At 37.7% G+C, this 16,746-nt stretch overlaps 1 protein-coding gene across 1 annotated transcript in view; it reads left to right on the top strand.

The window, feature by feature from the left end:
• LOC145670657 (lipase 3-like) overlaps positions 1 to 14,480 on the top strand; it is a 32,357-nt gene extending 17,877 nt beyond the window's left edge. Inside the window, exons 4-7 of the mRNA XM_081739445.1 lie at positions 562 to 720; positions 10,587 to 10,675; positions 12,258 to 12,396; positions 14,328 to 14,480. Of these exons, the coding sequence (XP_081595571.1) occupies positions 562 to 720; positions 10,587 to 10,675; positions 12,258 to 12,396; positions 14,328 to 14,480 (540 nt within the window). The remainder of the gene's footprint in view (positions 1 to 561; positions 721 to 10,586; positions 10,676 to 12,257; positions 12,397 to 14,327) is intronic.
• Positions 14,481 to 16,746: the final 2,266 nt, after the last annotated feature.

Genomic DNA, 16,746 nt, shown 5'->3' on the forward strand with positions numbered 1-16,746 from the left:
AATGTTGCTGCATGACGATGAAGATTTTCTGAAGCGTGTCATCTTCAGTGATGAATCGACATTTCACCTGAGTGGCGATATGAACACTCATAATGTTTGCATCTGGAGGTCAGTAAATCCCCACGAGATGGTACAGCTGCAACGAGACTCCCCTAAATTGAAAATGTTTTGTGCCACATCTCAGTGGAAGGTTTATGGGCCTTTCTCGTCTATCTACTCGATGTGTGCCGTGTGACGAATGGTGCTCACATTGAACACTTGTAGCAAAAATTGTTTGAGTTGCTCTTTCGTTTGATGTTTTATTTATAATTGTATGTTAAATGTAATAAATACTACAAAACTCAATATTTATTTTGAAATATCCTATACTTGTCTGATACTTTACATGTCAAAAACTAAGGGATGTACCTTGGTACAAAATAAAAGAGCACCCCCTTCGATGTTTCATGCATTTGTTATTTAATTTTATGATTTTTTAAAACCTGAGTGGTAACAGCAACACGAGGATAAAATAAAATTACAAATTTACCAAAAAATTCATAATTCCCGTTTGTTTTTCAGCTTCTGGGACGCCTGGTAGGATTTGATGAATTTCTTGGCCACACGAAGACCTATAATTTGTTTGGGGATTCAGTGTGTAAAAGCCGTGCACCAATTAGAGAAGTGTGTGCAGATATATTGTTCTTGCTGCTTGGATGGGATTCTGCACAGTTAAATAGAGTAAGTAATATTTTAACCGGTGGTTTGAAACTGGTGTGTCGAGAAGTCCCGTAGGTTTTGTCGCGAAAGTTTAAAATGTAAAACTTATAATATTTACTAATTGGTTAAAACAGGTTTGAGTGAACTAGGACATTTCGAGTTTGACAATCGTCGTATGTTGAGTTGATCTTGAGTTTAACGTCCCTTTCAGCAAAGAGATTATATGAGACGTGGAGCTACTGATTAACGTGGAATCTGAACCACATGAGCTCCCGCCGGGAATCGAACCCGGGACTCCCATGCCAAAGGCGCGTACGCTAACCTCTTAGCCAGAAAGGAGCTCAATCGTCGTGTGTTGGTGAATGAATTTTCTTTAATAGCGTGTCGTGTTACCTCAGAATCTGTAGCTGAAGCTCGACTGATTTCGACATTTTTACAACCTACATGAAATTTCTGGTACAAACTTAGTTTGCTGAGCAAAACAATATATTTACATTCAAAAACTAAATAGTTGTGAAGTTTCGCCAACTAACTTTATGGTTTCATCGGACATTATTTTTTAAATGTAAATATATTGCTTTGCTCAGCAAATAATTAATTTGTATTTAATTATATACAAAGCAAAACTTCTACTTATGGAGAAATTTGTGGAACCAACGAGTTGCTATGCTGTTGTTCGCTACACATTCCACTTTCGCGTGAGAAGTATATTTGGTTGCTCCTGCAGTATTTTACCCGAGTTCGAACTCATATCTGTTCGTTTTGTTCACGTATCAGACACTGTTGTGCCTTCACCATCACTGCCACTAAAAACTGATTGTAAATATTGACAGAGTTGCTGCTTGTGTGTTAAATAGCCCGCTTATCACACTCTTTGTTGGGTCAGTTTGACCTTGTACTTACAGTCGATCACAGAATACAGAATGGTTGGCATAAATGGTTCATTCATTTTAAAAAGGCTATATTTTTAAAAGTATTACACCGACACACATGAAAGATATATGAAAAGAACCACAAACTCCCCAAGTTTATACACCCTCTACGACTATTCAGTATGTGCCCCATTGGTGACACACGACCAGACGTCACCTTTTGTTTTTCTTGCTTTCCTTCCATTTTCAACAGGTACTAACCTCGTGCTGCTACACTGCCACACTCGATCGGAGAGATAACGGACTCGTGTTGCCACCTGGAATATACAATACAAAATTGGTGAGTTTGTGGTTCTTTTGTTTTCATATATCTTTCATGTGTGTAGGTGCAATATTTTTGAAAATATAAGCTTTTCAAAACGAATGGATCATTTATGCTAACCCTGTACACGTGTGTACTTTTAAGTTCTGGAAATGTTGAAAGGCTTATGGTTCTTCTTTGAACTTATTAATTTTTAGTTTCTTACAATTTATTTCAAGACTATCGAGAGACTTGACCTTCAAGACCGAGATATGTATATGTTGATGGAGACGAAACCGAGAGCGATATTATAAATGTGACTCGAGACAGGGGTGCCCACAAAGGGGGGCTATGACGCAAACTGCGTCGTTGAAATATTTGGGGGGGGGGGTAAAAATCTATATAAATATGTTTGAGGGGATATAAAAATTAACCGGAAAGATATTTTTTCATGGAAGAACACCTACAAATAGACAATTGAGGGGGGGGGGTGCGTCATGGATATGAGGGAGGTGGGCACCACTGACTCGAGACGAGACCCAGACTGAAACCACCCATTTGTCCACCAAGACTGCAGTAAGCGTTGTTTCGATACCATCTTTACGGAATCCTATTATGAGCTGAGTTTTTTTTTAAAGGTAGTATTTGGCTACGGTATTCATTAGAGTACTTCCTCTGTAGTTCTATATTTAACACTAATATTTATGTGGATATTAATTTTCTTGCTTTTTTATCATTCTGATATGTCCTGGTCAAATCTATATTAGTGCTACTTACATATACAATCCTTAAAGTAGATTAACGCATTTAATGTAAGTGTTTGATAAATTAATGACAAATAAACGTGATCTTTCAGATTTACGTCTCAGGCTTATGCTATGTGGGCTAAAGGAAACGGCGATGATGAGAAACTAATAGAATGGTGGAATGATGAAAGAAAAGGAAATGGGAGACCTTGAGAAAAAATCCAATATACAGTGTTTTTCCGCCATAAAGTTGACTTGACGTGAGCGTGGTCGAACCAAAGACTGCAACCAGAAGAAGTAAATGGTCTACCATTGAACCACCGCAACCCGATATATATACAGTTTCGCAATATAAACTGCCTTTTATAATACCATTTTTAAAAAATTTATTTGCCATTTTGCCTGCCATTTTTGGTATTTTATTTTGTCACATCTCCTGGTATTTGTTTATGAAACGGATTCAATCTCAAACACTTCTCATCTTAACCCCAGGTACGTGCAAATTGAACCTCAGTAAAGAATAGCTGAGTAAGTATTACAGGGCCTACATTTAGTTGGTTTATTTAGTACGCTTATAACTTAAGAGCGGAAGTTGATGAAATGCCATCTTTCTTCTAGTATCGCAAATACAATGTGCATCAAATACACACAACGGCAGTATTACACTTCGTTCTGAAAGAAAACAGTGGTGGTTTTAAAGTGCATATTTTTTTAGTGTTTTGCCAGTTTTCAATTTTAGTTATTTTATTTTATTTCAGGCTTTTTTTGGTCATTTTCTCTAAGTTTTAGTGAACTTTTTCGTCATTTTTAGTAAGCTTCGGCAATTTTTCGCCATTTTTTGTCATTCTTTTAATTTTTTTAATGTTCTGCAGACTTTTCCACCGAGGTAAACACATTTTATCATAGGGTGGCAATTTATAAGCAAAACAAAAAGGATCTAAGCTACAGATATTAGTCTTTGTTCTTATGTTGTCAAGACAATGCTGATATACTGCAATCATATGTAAAGTAATTGGACACAACTGAAATTATCATTTTCATTAGATATTACCAAAATTCATTTCTGTGTGTTTTTAAAAATAATTTCTGACATTGAATTTGTTACTTTTTTTTTCATGTTCTATGTTTTGGTGGAAAGAGGCAACGTGCCTAGAAAGTCGCCCCCCTCATAATATGTCTCTGATTTCTATTTTACGATTGTCCATATACAATTTGTTTAATTTTAATCAATAATTACACAATTCACATTATATCTTTGCACTGACGCGCAAGACGCGAAAACACACTGTATATATAGTAGGACGTCCGAGAAGTTGCCCCCCCCCCCATTGAAGCACTAATGATCTCTTCTAGTGCAATCGTTAGTGCTTCGTTACTGCTTCCAGAAAACACTAATAGTTTCGTTAGTGTTTCACAATTAGTGTCGCTATGGCCAGTTATATGTCACGAAATTCCCATAAGGAATACATGGGGAATTTTTAATTGGCTCAAATTCCCGCCAAATTCAAAAGCGCTAATGACAGCTTCTAGTGCAATCGTTAGTGCTTAGTTAGTGCTTCTTAGAATACCAAGTCGAAACATTAGTGCTTCAATAGTTTGGACGCTAGAAGCAAAGAACTTTTGGGGTGCAACTTCTCGTTAGCCCCCCAGGAAACACTAACGATTAAACCTAGTGCAATCGTTAGTGCTTCCAGGAAACACTAATGGTTTTGTTTTGCTTTACTATTATTGTAGATCTGCGCACTTATATGTCACAAAGATGTCCAAACTCACGAGATTGGCGCTCACGAGTTCGAAAGGTACGCTCACTCGACTTCAGCCTCACGCAGTGAGCGTGAGATAAGGCTGGTGATGTGAGCGTGAGGTTGAGTGAGCGTGAGGTCAGACTGGTGATGCGAACATGAGGTTGAATGAGGTCAGTCTGGTAATTTGAGCGTGAGGTCAGACTGGTGATGTGAGCGTGAGGTCGAAATGAGTTCGTGAGTTCAGGTCGAAATTAGTTTTTGAGCGTAAGGTTGAGTGAGGTTAGGTCAAACTGGTCACCTCTGGTTACGAAACTCCCATAAATACATGGAGAATATTTCACTAGGACAAATTCCCGGCAAATTCAAAACAGCTAATGATATCTTTAATACAATCGTTATTGCTTTGTTAGTGCTTCCTAGAGCAGTGACTCTTAACACTAGTGCTGCAATAGTTTTGACACTAGAAGCAAAAAACTTTGAAGGACAAACGTGAAGTTAGCCCCCAGGAAGCACTAACAATCAAACCTAGTGCAATTGATAGTACATTGTTGGTGGTCCTAGAAAACACTAATAGTGTCGTTAGTGCTTCATTATTAGTGACGAAACTCACGTAAGAAAAACATTGGGAATTTTTCGTTGAATTAAACTTCCGCCAAATTCAAAAGCACTAATGATCTCTTCCAGTGCAATCGTTAATACTTCTTAGAGCACCAAATGCGAACATTAATGCTTCATTAGTTTGGATGCTAGGAGCAAAAGGTAGAAAAAGAGGGCTGACTTCACGTTAGTTCCCCAGAAAGCTCTAACGACGAAATCTAGTGCAATCCATAGTGCATCGTTAGGACTTGTAGAAAACAGTAATAGTTTTGTTTGTTTCTCTATTAGTTCTGTTTTCGGAGATGAATTTCAATATGTTTCTAATTTTTTCGTATGAAAATGTAATCTTTTTACCTTGGTTCATATATAAGCAGTCATTTTATTATTTTTTCTTCTGCATTGTTTTACGATACGATAAAAATTAACTACAATCCTTTGCTAATTTTAGTATGTTTAATTCTGTTTGTTGAGTATGTAAAATGGTGTTTACGGGTTTTGGAACAACGTTAATTGATCTTTTACAATAGTATTATTTATTTGTGAACATTAGGCTTCATGATTCAAAGTTGTATAAAAAGATGAAAATGCTAAGAAGACTGTAATTAAAAGAATGTAAGTGTCTTTACAGTTAATTAATGTGGAGTTATTAATTAATCTGAAGTAACTGTTATTGATTAACCTTTTTCTTGAACAATTCTTCTAAAGAGATTCCTGTTGTCACCCCGGTTACCCTAGCAGACATCTCCTACGTTAAATACAAATTGTTAACAGGGTTACTAGCAACATACGAAATTTAATACCATACAGTGTTCTACTAATTATTCAATATACACAAACCAAATAAAAACAAAGAAGGCATACTTCAATAATTATAAATGTATCAACTCAACGGTGATATGTATACACGACCCCAAAAGTGCATTACCACCTGCAATTCTCCTTTTCCTAAAATAGCAGGCAACCCAAACAACTCGGCGGTTGGGTTGGTTGCAACTTCGAAAGGCGTTGGACTAAACCTCAATTTTGTCAGAAATATATCAGTGTGGCAAACTGCAAATAAGAGAGAAATAAAAAAAACTTTCTTATGGTAAATTCTAGTTCAAAGTTCGAAGCACTTGCTTTTGGACGTGATTTTTTGTTTCATTTTTTCAGGGAACAGAAACGTTCTGGCGTCTAAGAAATTATATCATATAATATTGCAAATTTGCAAGTGGATGAATTTACATTGCAATTTGTGGTAATAAAGATATAATTATTGTAAAAAGTAACTTTAATTTCTTCATCCATAGGGGTTCCTTCATCAAGTCTTAGGGGCTCCTTATATCTAGTCGCCCCCCCGGAATATCGATATCGAAAACTTAGAATGATATATTCATGTCCATATATTTGCGATATCGAATGTTGATATATGATAATATAGATATCGACGATAGCGTTATCGACATAACACAGGCCTAGGTCCGAGAAGTGATGCTTGAAATATACTGGAATCAACAATCAAATTCTAAATCAGTTCTCCATTTCCGTATTCAATGTTGACGGGGAAGGGTGTGAACCCAAATAGAAATTTTAAGAAAGAAAATGTTAAGATAAAAGTAGGTTTTCCGTTTTCCCTTCTATACAAAACTATTAAGAGAAAACTATTACTATAATTTACCTTTTACTTATGTTTCTGATTGTTATCACAAATCAGCGACAGTACACATACTTTACACAGTATACCAATACACTCTATATCTTTTCACAACCAAGCAACCCGGAACATGAATTTCCTGTGTATTAAAGTGAAATGTTCTACAAAATACTCATAATTCATTCGCCATATTTCTATCAGTACTTTCATACGGACTAAGAGCTACAAGACTAAAAGACTTCTGCATTTTCCTGAGATTTTCATTTTCTTAATATAAGTCCCCTATCCTGGGCTAATTCTGGCTAACGCGGTTTCGAGATAATCGGTAAACGAGAAAGTAAAGTTTGTCGACTCTCAACCCTCGACAGTTTGTTGAAAGATATTTCATAGTTCATGTTATTTCTTCGTTACAAAAACACTTCTAGTTGACTCTATTCATGGTGAATTACTGAACTTAAACATTTACATTATTGAAAAATGAATAATTATTTTTAAACATAAAAAGGCGTTACAGTTCATTAGAATGCAGTAGTAGATGGAAGTGAATGAAAATATTGTTTGTTTGTTGAGATGTGCAAACTGAATGTGAAAAATAAGTGTTTATTCACGCATACTCTTCTCGAGAGGCGGATCTACGATGGACTTCTGGGGGCTCAGTGGTTTTTAATACTCTACTTAGAGCTACTTTAAGAACTCCAAACTCTGGAATGGGTTTTGGAGAAGAGTGGAAGAGAGAGTATGTGTGAATAAACACTCATTATTCACATTCTCTTCCACTCTTAGTGTTTTCTAGGGCCACCAACAATGTACTATCAATTGCACTAGGTTTGATTGTTAGTGCTTCCTGGGGGGCTAACTTCACGTTTGTCCTTCAAAGTTTTTTGCTTCTAGTGTCAAAACTATTGCAGCACTAGTGTTAAGAGTCACTGCTCTAGGAAGCACTAACGAAGCACTAACGATTGTATTAAAGATATCATTAGCTGTTTTGAATTTGTCGGGAATTTGTCCTAGTAAAATATTCTCCATGTATTTATGGGAGTTTCGTAACCAGAGGTGACCAGTTTGACCTAACCTCACTCAACCTCACGCTCAAAAACTAATTTCGACCTGAACTCACGAACTCATTTCGACCTCACGCTCACACAACCTCACGCTCACATCATCAGTCTGACCTCACGCTCAAATAACCAGACTGACCTCACTCAACCTCACGTTCGCATCACCAGTCTGACCTCACGCTCACCTCACCAGTCTCACCTACAGCTCACTCAACCTCACGCTCACATCACCAGCCTTATCTCACGCTCACTGCGTGAGGCTGAGGTCGAGTGAGCGTACGTTTCGAACTCGTGAGCACCGATCTCGTGAGTTTGGACATCTTTGTGACATATAAGTGCGCAGATCTACAATAATAGTAAAGCAAAACAAAACCATTAGTGTTTCCTGGAAGCAATCATGATGCACTAACGATTCCACCAGATTTAAACGTTAGTGTTTCCTGGGGATCTAACGTGAAGTTGTACTCCAAACGTTTTTTGCATCTAGCGTCCAAACTATTGAAGTACTAATGTTGGGAGTTGGTGCTCTCAAAAGCACTAAAGAAGCACTGATGATTGCATTAGAAGAGGTCATTAGCACTTTTGAATTTGGCGGGAATTTGAGCCAATTAAAAATTCCCCATGTATTCCTTATGGGAATTTCGTGACATATAACTGGCCATAGCGACACTAATTGTGAAGCACTAACGAAACTATTAGTGTTCTCTGTAAGCACTAACGATGCACTAACGATTGCACTAGGTTTAATCGTTAGTGCTTTCTGGGGGGCTAACGTGAAGTTGGCCCCCCAAAAGTTTTTTGCTTCTAGCGTCCAAACTATTGAAGCACTAATGTTGGGAGTTTGTGTTCTAAGAAGCACTAACGAAGCACTAACGATTGCATTAGAAGAGATCATTAGTGTTTCAATGGGGGGCAACTTCTCGGACGTTATAGTAGGCCGAGACGCGGGAAACTACTGCATTTCATGTTGTATAATTTACAATATTTGACCCATTCATTAAATTGTTTAAATTTATATTTTATTTGGTTACTTTCATTTAAAATGAAAACTACATACTGTGCCGGTGCTGTGCCATCAGTTATGGCTCAGAATAATTTCTAAAATACTCATTGAATAAATGTAACAATTGGGGATGAAACTGATGCACAATACGGTACTTAACTGTAAGAGTTATGATTGAATATAAATAAAACTCAAATGTTTTAATTTTGAAGATGACTAGTTGGGGAAAAGGTGAGAGAGAGAGAGATAGGTTATGACTAAGAGATAAAGAATGAGCACTAGCCTGATATTCCAACGAGACTGGCGTCGTCCTGATCATCTGGAACGATGAATGTCTTTCTCTGGAGGAATTCTGGAAATGCTGGAATCAATCATCTGGATCTCTATCCTGTTGATCTGCTAGGAGCGTCGAGTTCTCTCTTGACGATGTGCTTTCTACGATGTACTTCTTCACCTTCATGCCACTACTTAGATGTCAAACTCAAATGTGTCTGCGGCGATGAACCAACAGAATGGTATTCTCGGGACATGGAATCAGTAGTCCTCCAATGGTGCAATCTGTTTGCCTCCGATCATCCTGCACCTTCCTAAACTTCGAGGCGAATACCCCTTGTCGATATGTCCTCCGTGGTTTTGTTTGGTTGCAAAATGATGAGTCGGATTTCAGAGAACTAGGAAATATCAGGATGTGCTGAAAGGAATGCGGAAAGTCAAGAAGGAAACTAGTCGTGTTTATTAACAATTTCAAAAGCGAGAATTGACAAACACATACTTATATAAGCTGTCTAGAAATGTACAACATTATCTATCCCGTATGAGTGTCTATCCCGTACGTAAGTTTACGAGTGGTTCAGGCGATTCAAATCGGGTAGAGAGACGCTGGATGATGACGAAAGATCAGGGCGTCCCAGAACCGGATTATCGGAAGAAAACATCGAAAAAGTGCGTGAATTCATCAAACATAAGAAAAAATCGTCGGTGAAAGTTATTGAAATGGAATTAGGCATTCCTCAAACAACCGCATACCGCATTTTGACCGAAGTTTTGGGCCTTAAGAAGGTTAATTCGCGGTTTGTACCACACAAACTTACCGAAGACCAAAAAGTTGATCGAATTGCGCATTGCAAAGACATCGTTAAAAGTGCTCGGCAGGATCGAAACTTCTTAAAATCGATTGTAACTGGTGACGAGACGTGGTGTTTTGAATATGAGCCCGAAACAAAGCGGCAAAGTGCTGAATGGAGAGCGCCGGATGAAGGAACACCCAAAAAAAGTCGCTTGGTGAAGTCAAAAGTTAAGGTGATGCTGATTTGTTTTTACGATTCAAAAGGAATTATCCACACAGAATTTGTTCAGCCCGGCCAGACAGTCACTGGAGAGTTTTACTTGGGCGTCATGAAGCGTTTGCTGGCAAGAATTCGTCGTATTCGGCCCGAATATCGCGAAATCGGCAGTTGGACTCTTTTGGACGATAATGCACCATCACATCGTTCGCGACTTGTAACTGAATTTTTGGTCAAAAATCACATTATTCGGTTGCATCATCCGCCCTATTCACCAGATCTCGCTCCGTGCGATTTCTACCTGTTCCCGAAACTGCATTTGGCGATGAAAGGAAAGTGGCACGCATCGATTGATGCCATTGAGAAGGCGACGACCGCCGTCCTAAAGACCATTCCAATAAAGGACATGGAGAAGTCGTTTGACAACTTGTTGGAGCGTGCAAATATGTGTATCGATGCAGAAGGGGAATACATTGATAATAAAAATGATTTGTTCCAAAATGTACATTGCTTTTTTGTTTTTTTTAAACGTTCGGTTTCTTTTGGAATGGAGGGTGTATGTCATATATCTATATTTTTTAGGTCGTGAACTTCTGTCCCTACTTATAACTTTTAAAGTATTTAATGTTTATTTTTGTTTCTATTTCAGAGCATTGTACCGGCCATTTACCACAATGATCCTGCTGGGGTATCAGTGTATGATCTCATTCACTACGGACAAATTATACGAGATAGTGAGTATTTTGTTCATGCAAACCAAAACCAATTTCTTTGATTGTCCAAATTGGAACGTTCAACATTCCTTCGTGTTGAAACATGCACACTATAGCTTTCCATTGTGTCACACTTAAATTTATATTTCTTAAGCATGACCTCACTGATTTCGATCCACAATTGATACGGTGGTAATTTATTGTCTATTTAAGTGAAATGTCAAATTTGGGCGTGGTTGACCAAGGCCAAATACGAGGGATGATCAGAAAGTTAGGTTACAAAGCCTCCAGTGAAACGTGTACATATTGTTCCATACAACTAATACAGCCAATAGATAGTACATATATTAGGTCATTTTTCGACATACTCTGCATAACAGTTGAGACACTTATTGCTCCGTGAGGAGGGTTTCAAGATTCCCTCTTGGTAAAAATCATGTCCTTGAAAGTTCAGCCACGTTGTTACAAAGTGTTTCACCTTCTCATCTGAAGCGAAGCAACGGCTTCCTAGGTGCTCCTTCAAATGCGGGAACAGGTGAAAGTCGTTGGAGAGAGGTCTGGGCTCTAGGGAGGGTGGTCGATGATGTCCCCCAATTGATACAATACTAGATCGGCCACTGCGCACGTCGTCTGTGATGGTTTGTCCACCAGCAGCAAATTTTCGACACTGCCGAAAAATACTTTAAGGTGTGATCTTTCATGTAAAAATAAAATTTATCTTGAACAAACCTGTTTTAGTACTTTTCTTCAAAACAATAATTACTTTCCGAACAACTTCCTCGTACATTCAGCATCCATTGTCTGTTTATTGCAACCAGAAGTATATCTACAGGGTATTTCAAAACAACACCGACAACGGGTGATTCATAACTCCAAGATAGGACGAAAATTATAGACCAACCTGGGTGCACAAATGCTTCCTTTCGGAGTTATAGGCTGCCGGAAACAGGAAAAAAAAAGAACTTTAAAGGTCCATAGCTACAAAACTACCGGGCTTACCATAGTGAGATCAAGACCTTACTTAGGAACTAGTATGTGCGCTATCCAAATATCCATGTTTCAGAATCCTGCGTTACTTCCAACAAATTTTATAGAGGGAGTTGGTGAGTACTTCAAATTATATGCCCGCAGGTAAACTCCCTCTATAACAATTGTAGCGTGAGTACTGCAGAGTTCTGAAACGTATTTTTGGGTAGCACACATATTAATTCCTAAGTGAAGTCCTGACCTGACTACGATAAGTCCCATAATTTCGGAGCTATGGACCTTTAAATTTTATTTTTTCATGCTTTCAGCAGCCTATAACTCCTAAAGGAAGCATTTATGCACCCAGGTTGGTCTATACTTTTTGTCCTATCTTGGTGTCAGGAATCACCTCCCAAACGTTGTCGGTGTTGTTTTGAAACACCCTGTATAACTTCTTGTTTTAGTATTGAATACACAGTTTGTAAGTCTACCGTCATGCTTCAGCCGAATGTCAGCATAAATCAAAAGTATACATGCGAGAATATGGCAGACTATGTAAGTTTTACTTAATCTTTGTTAACACGCAGTAACAAATACTGTATCTTGGTTAACTTTGTTTTTTCCATTCTATTTACAGAGAGATTCCAGAAATTTGACTATGGCTTACTAGGAAATTTGTTGAAATATAGACGTTTTAAACCACCAGAGTATGACTTGAAGAAAATTACAGTTCCTGTTGCTCTCTACTACAGTGATAAAGATATATTTTCTGATCCAGCGGTGAGTATAGCTAAGGAATTACATACAGAGTGGCCCAAAAGTAGGTATACATGCCTCTATGGTTTTATATATGTAGGTCTGTATACCTACTTTTGGGCCACTCTGTAGTTAATTTTTTCCTTCGTTAGAAATACCTATGCTGAGAGGTTGTTTCAAGGGAAGTTTGGGAGAAAGCACTCGCCTGCAGGGAAACTAAGCATGCCATTTGAAAGACCAATTCATGCTGATTACAACATGCTAGTAAAATTCCTGTACTTTTGAGAACTTTTCGAGAGATTCAACGTTAAATGCACGATTGCGTATCCTAGCGACCTACCATTCAGTGGCGGATCCAGGGGGAGGCGATCGGGGCGGTCGCCCCCCAGAAGAGGAAACTTTCTTATTTTATATATATAAATAAAACCCATCCCAGAGTTTAGAGCACTTAAAAGTAGCTCTAAGTAGTAGTATTACAACCCACCTCCCCTCCAGAAGTTCATCCTGGATCCGCCCCTTCGGAGCTCTTAAAAGTAGCTCTAAGTAGCAGTATTACAACCTACCGCTCCCCCAGAACTCCATCCTGGATCCGCCCCTGCTACCATTATTATGCAGAATTGTTGGTTTGAACTTGCTACTGCTTGATCACTGTGGTCCATGCATAGACAATTTGTCCATTGCAAGTTGGATGACGGATGGCAAAGACATAATGGTTGAGAGCAGTGTTTCTTCCATACGTTTCTTTGGGGGGGCGTTGCCCCTCCGGAGCTCTGAGAGTGCCCCCCCGGAGCAGACCAAAATAATGCGTCTATAATATAATAATAAATAGAATAGTATTAGAAGTGCCCCCCGAAATACTAAGTCACTCCCCTCCCGAAACATTGTTTCTGAAAGAAACACTGGTTAAGAATAAACCAAAAACTGCACACGATTTGTACAACCATTTGACACGTTTAGATTTCGATAATTAAAGATTATGGCAGAAGATTTGTACATAGTATGAAACTTCATCCGGGCATTATGATGTACCAACGAAACAATCAAATAAAGTTCATGTCAATGCTAATGAATCTGTTCCGATCACCGCGATACATTGGATTGTTTCAGTTTGCGTTTCACAACGCAGTTTACCGAACAAATTGAATCACCTGTTTAATTTGCTTTTCGCGTTGGTTATGCGAACTGTTCCCTTGACGGATGCAAGGTAAATGTTCATGGTTCAACGAAGTCTTTTTGGATAGACGTAGTGGATGTAGTATTGGACGCCCCCACAAAAATTTCTGGGTACGGTCCTTGTCTAAGTACAATATGCCGAGGCATAAATTAATCGAATGAAACATTTCTATCGCATAAAATATTTTGTTGTAGCCTATGCATTAAGAACCTGCGATATTTTATAATGCTCTTGTACAGTGTTTCTGAATTCTTTCGAGATTGGAACTCATCTTGAAAGGTATTACACTTCAGAAGGAGAAAGAATGTTCCCAGATCTGTCCTGAAATTAAAAAAGGAAACCATTTTATGCTGATGGATGTTCTCTTTATTAGTATTATTGCATAATCCAAGTACATTGTGCAATTAGGTTGAGAATTAATTGAAAATGCATTAATCCCATTTATGATCCAACCAACTGCACAGGATTCAAAGCTCAATATTGGACTGGATTTCACATTAATAGTACGTCCTATCTTCATAACTTGGAACAAAAAATAAATCATAACAATTTTTTTGTTGATTTTATCGTAAACTACGCATAAGGATTTAGTTTTAAAGATGTAACTGTGTTCAGGTGGATGAGATCTATCACTTGATTTATGTCTCATCTCAAAACACAAATAAATAAATAAATAAAAATCGATTATAAGATAACACAATTAGAAAATGCAGTAAATTATAAAGCAACATTATTCTGGTTGTAAAACTGAAATTTTACACACATATATTTTTTCTTCCAGGATGTCTACTGGCTGTCAAGACACCTACACAACCTTGTAGAATACTACAGGGTGCCTCTGCCTGCATTTAGCCATGCAGACTTCCTCTGGGCCAAAGATGCAAATATTCTACTTTACAACAGAGTTTTAAATGTCATGAAACAGTTTTTATAAGTGATTTATATATTGTAGATCAAATTTTATGCATACAATATATGCAGGGTGTCCTATTTACCATTTTGGATAAAAATGAAGTTGTAATGATATTTCAACTGAGCATGAAGACAGAAAGATACATTGTTGATGTGACCCAGAGTTGAATATGGTGAATGTTATTTTCAAATTGCTAAAACATTTTGATCCCAGGAATTGCCTGAATTTTTTCGACAATGTTTGATTTCGTTATGGCGAAGGATTGTAGTTGGTTTTTGACAAACTCATCCATTCAGGTAGCTCGATACGTAATTTTTCGAGAGACGGTAGATTTGCCGACTGTAAGGACTGCTGCATTCCTTTCAAAATGACTTTGTAATCAGGAAATATTTAATGTTATCCAGCGTAGTGTAGGAAGTACGTTAGTTGACTCATCTTGCTTAAAGCTCCGCTTACATTTACTTTATTACGGACTGAGAGTGTACAGTTCAAATTTTGTTATAGTATATTCATTACTATTAAAGTCATTAACAGTACGTGGAGTAGAGTGGCAAGTGTGACTCCCTATTTATATGATATAATAAAATTTGTTCTGTTTTATTCATTGTGTTTTCATTTAAGACTAACGAAATCACCTCGTATCACCACGTTATCTAAAATTTGCGGTCACTTCAATTGAGTTACACTAAAATAAAGAAAATGATTGTTTGCTGGAGCAATAGAAGAAATGGGATTTAAAAAGACTAAATAAAATGGAGGTTTTTCCTAAGGTAGGGGGCTAAATATTTTCTGGACATTATGGAAGTAGTTCACTCCTACTCAGGTCTTTTCTTCTTCGCCTGAACCATAGGTTGGTGGGCAACATGGAAATTTTAAAACTTTTCTCTCCCTTGGGAGAGCTGCTTCATACTTTGATGATGTCTCTTCTTCATAATTGCATTTAATATATATTTTATCTTTGGTTTTCCTCTTCCTGGTTTTCATTCTGCCTTTCCCTCTGTCAACACGGAGATCCAATCGGAGTACTTAATAAGATGACCAAGCATGCTGTTTCTTCTTTTTCCTATTATCTTCATGATCTGTCGTCCTTCATTAGCTTCCTTTGTACGTCTTCATTCCTTTTCCGTTCGGTTCATGATATGCGTAGCATTCTGCGCCTAGACCACATTTCAAATGCTTCTAGCTTGGATACTTCAGCTTTTCTCAATGTCCACGTCTCAGATCCATAAAGCGCCACGCTCCATACCAGAGTCTTAATAAATCGTTTACGAACGTACAACGACACATTTCTTGATGTTAGTAATCCTCTTTTCCTATTGAATGCTTGAATGTAATCCTGCGCTATTCTGGAATTTACGTCTTTTTCACTTCTTCCGTTCGAGGATATTAGACTTCCTAAATAGGGAAACGTCTTAACGTCTTCGATTTTCTCTCCATCTAGTCATACGTTTGCCCCTTCCTGTATTGCTCTTGTGCACTTTAACATTTTGGTTTTCTTCTTATTTATCTTCATTTTGTGTGTTCCAGTGTATAAACAATAGCTATTTTTACTTTTCAGTCTTTTTTCGATATGTTTAATTGTATTGTGGAAGGCCATAATCTCTTACCTCTTATTATGAAATGAATAAAGGATACGGGGCGACCGTACTAAACTTTCTTGCTCTCACTTAAATTGAATTATATCATTCTGTAGTTTATACTAAACCCATTTATTTACGAAACATGAACAAACTTATAATTGGCGATTTCGGAAAACTGTGTTTAAGAAAAAAAAAACTCTAAGAGGAAACCACCCCTTGTGGATTCTCTCATGAGAAACTATTCATGCCATACTTGTAGGGTTGTTACAGTAATGTTTATTTATGAAATATGGACAAAATTGTGGAGCTGAGTAGATTTTTGAGCTTAGCGTCCCTTTCAGCAGCGAGGCTATACGAGACGTGGACTTACTGATTAACGTGGAATCCGAACCGCATGAGTTCCTGCTGGTAATCAAACCCGGGTTTTCCAAAGACGCGCACGCTAACCGCTTAGTCATGAAGGAACTCGTAAACAAAATTGTGCAGGTCGTTCATATGAAATCGCCCATTAAAAAAAGAAACCAAAGAGTGAACTTCCACTTTTGGACTATTTCATGCAAAATTGTTATTTGTGTACTATAAAATTATAGATCAAGGATTTATTAATGAAGTGAGACCAAATCAATTGAACAGTTGTTGAGCACGTTGGCCGTAAAGGAACTAATCCTCCGAAACTAAAGCACTCTTTTGAATTTTTTAAACAAAAA

Source organism: Thermobia domestica, chromosome 14 (genome assembly GCF_964235325.1).
Source record: "Thermobia domestica chromosome 14, izTheDome1.hap1.1, whole genome shotgun sequence".
Classification (NCBI taxonomy): Eukaryota; Metazoa; Arthropoda; class Insecta; order Zygentoma; family Lepismatidae; genus Thermobia; species Thermobia domestica.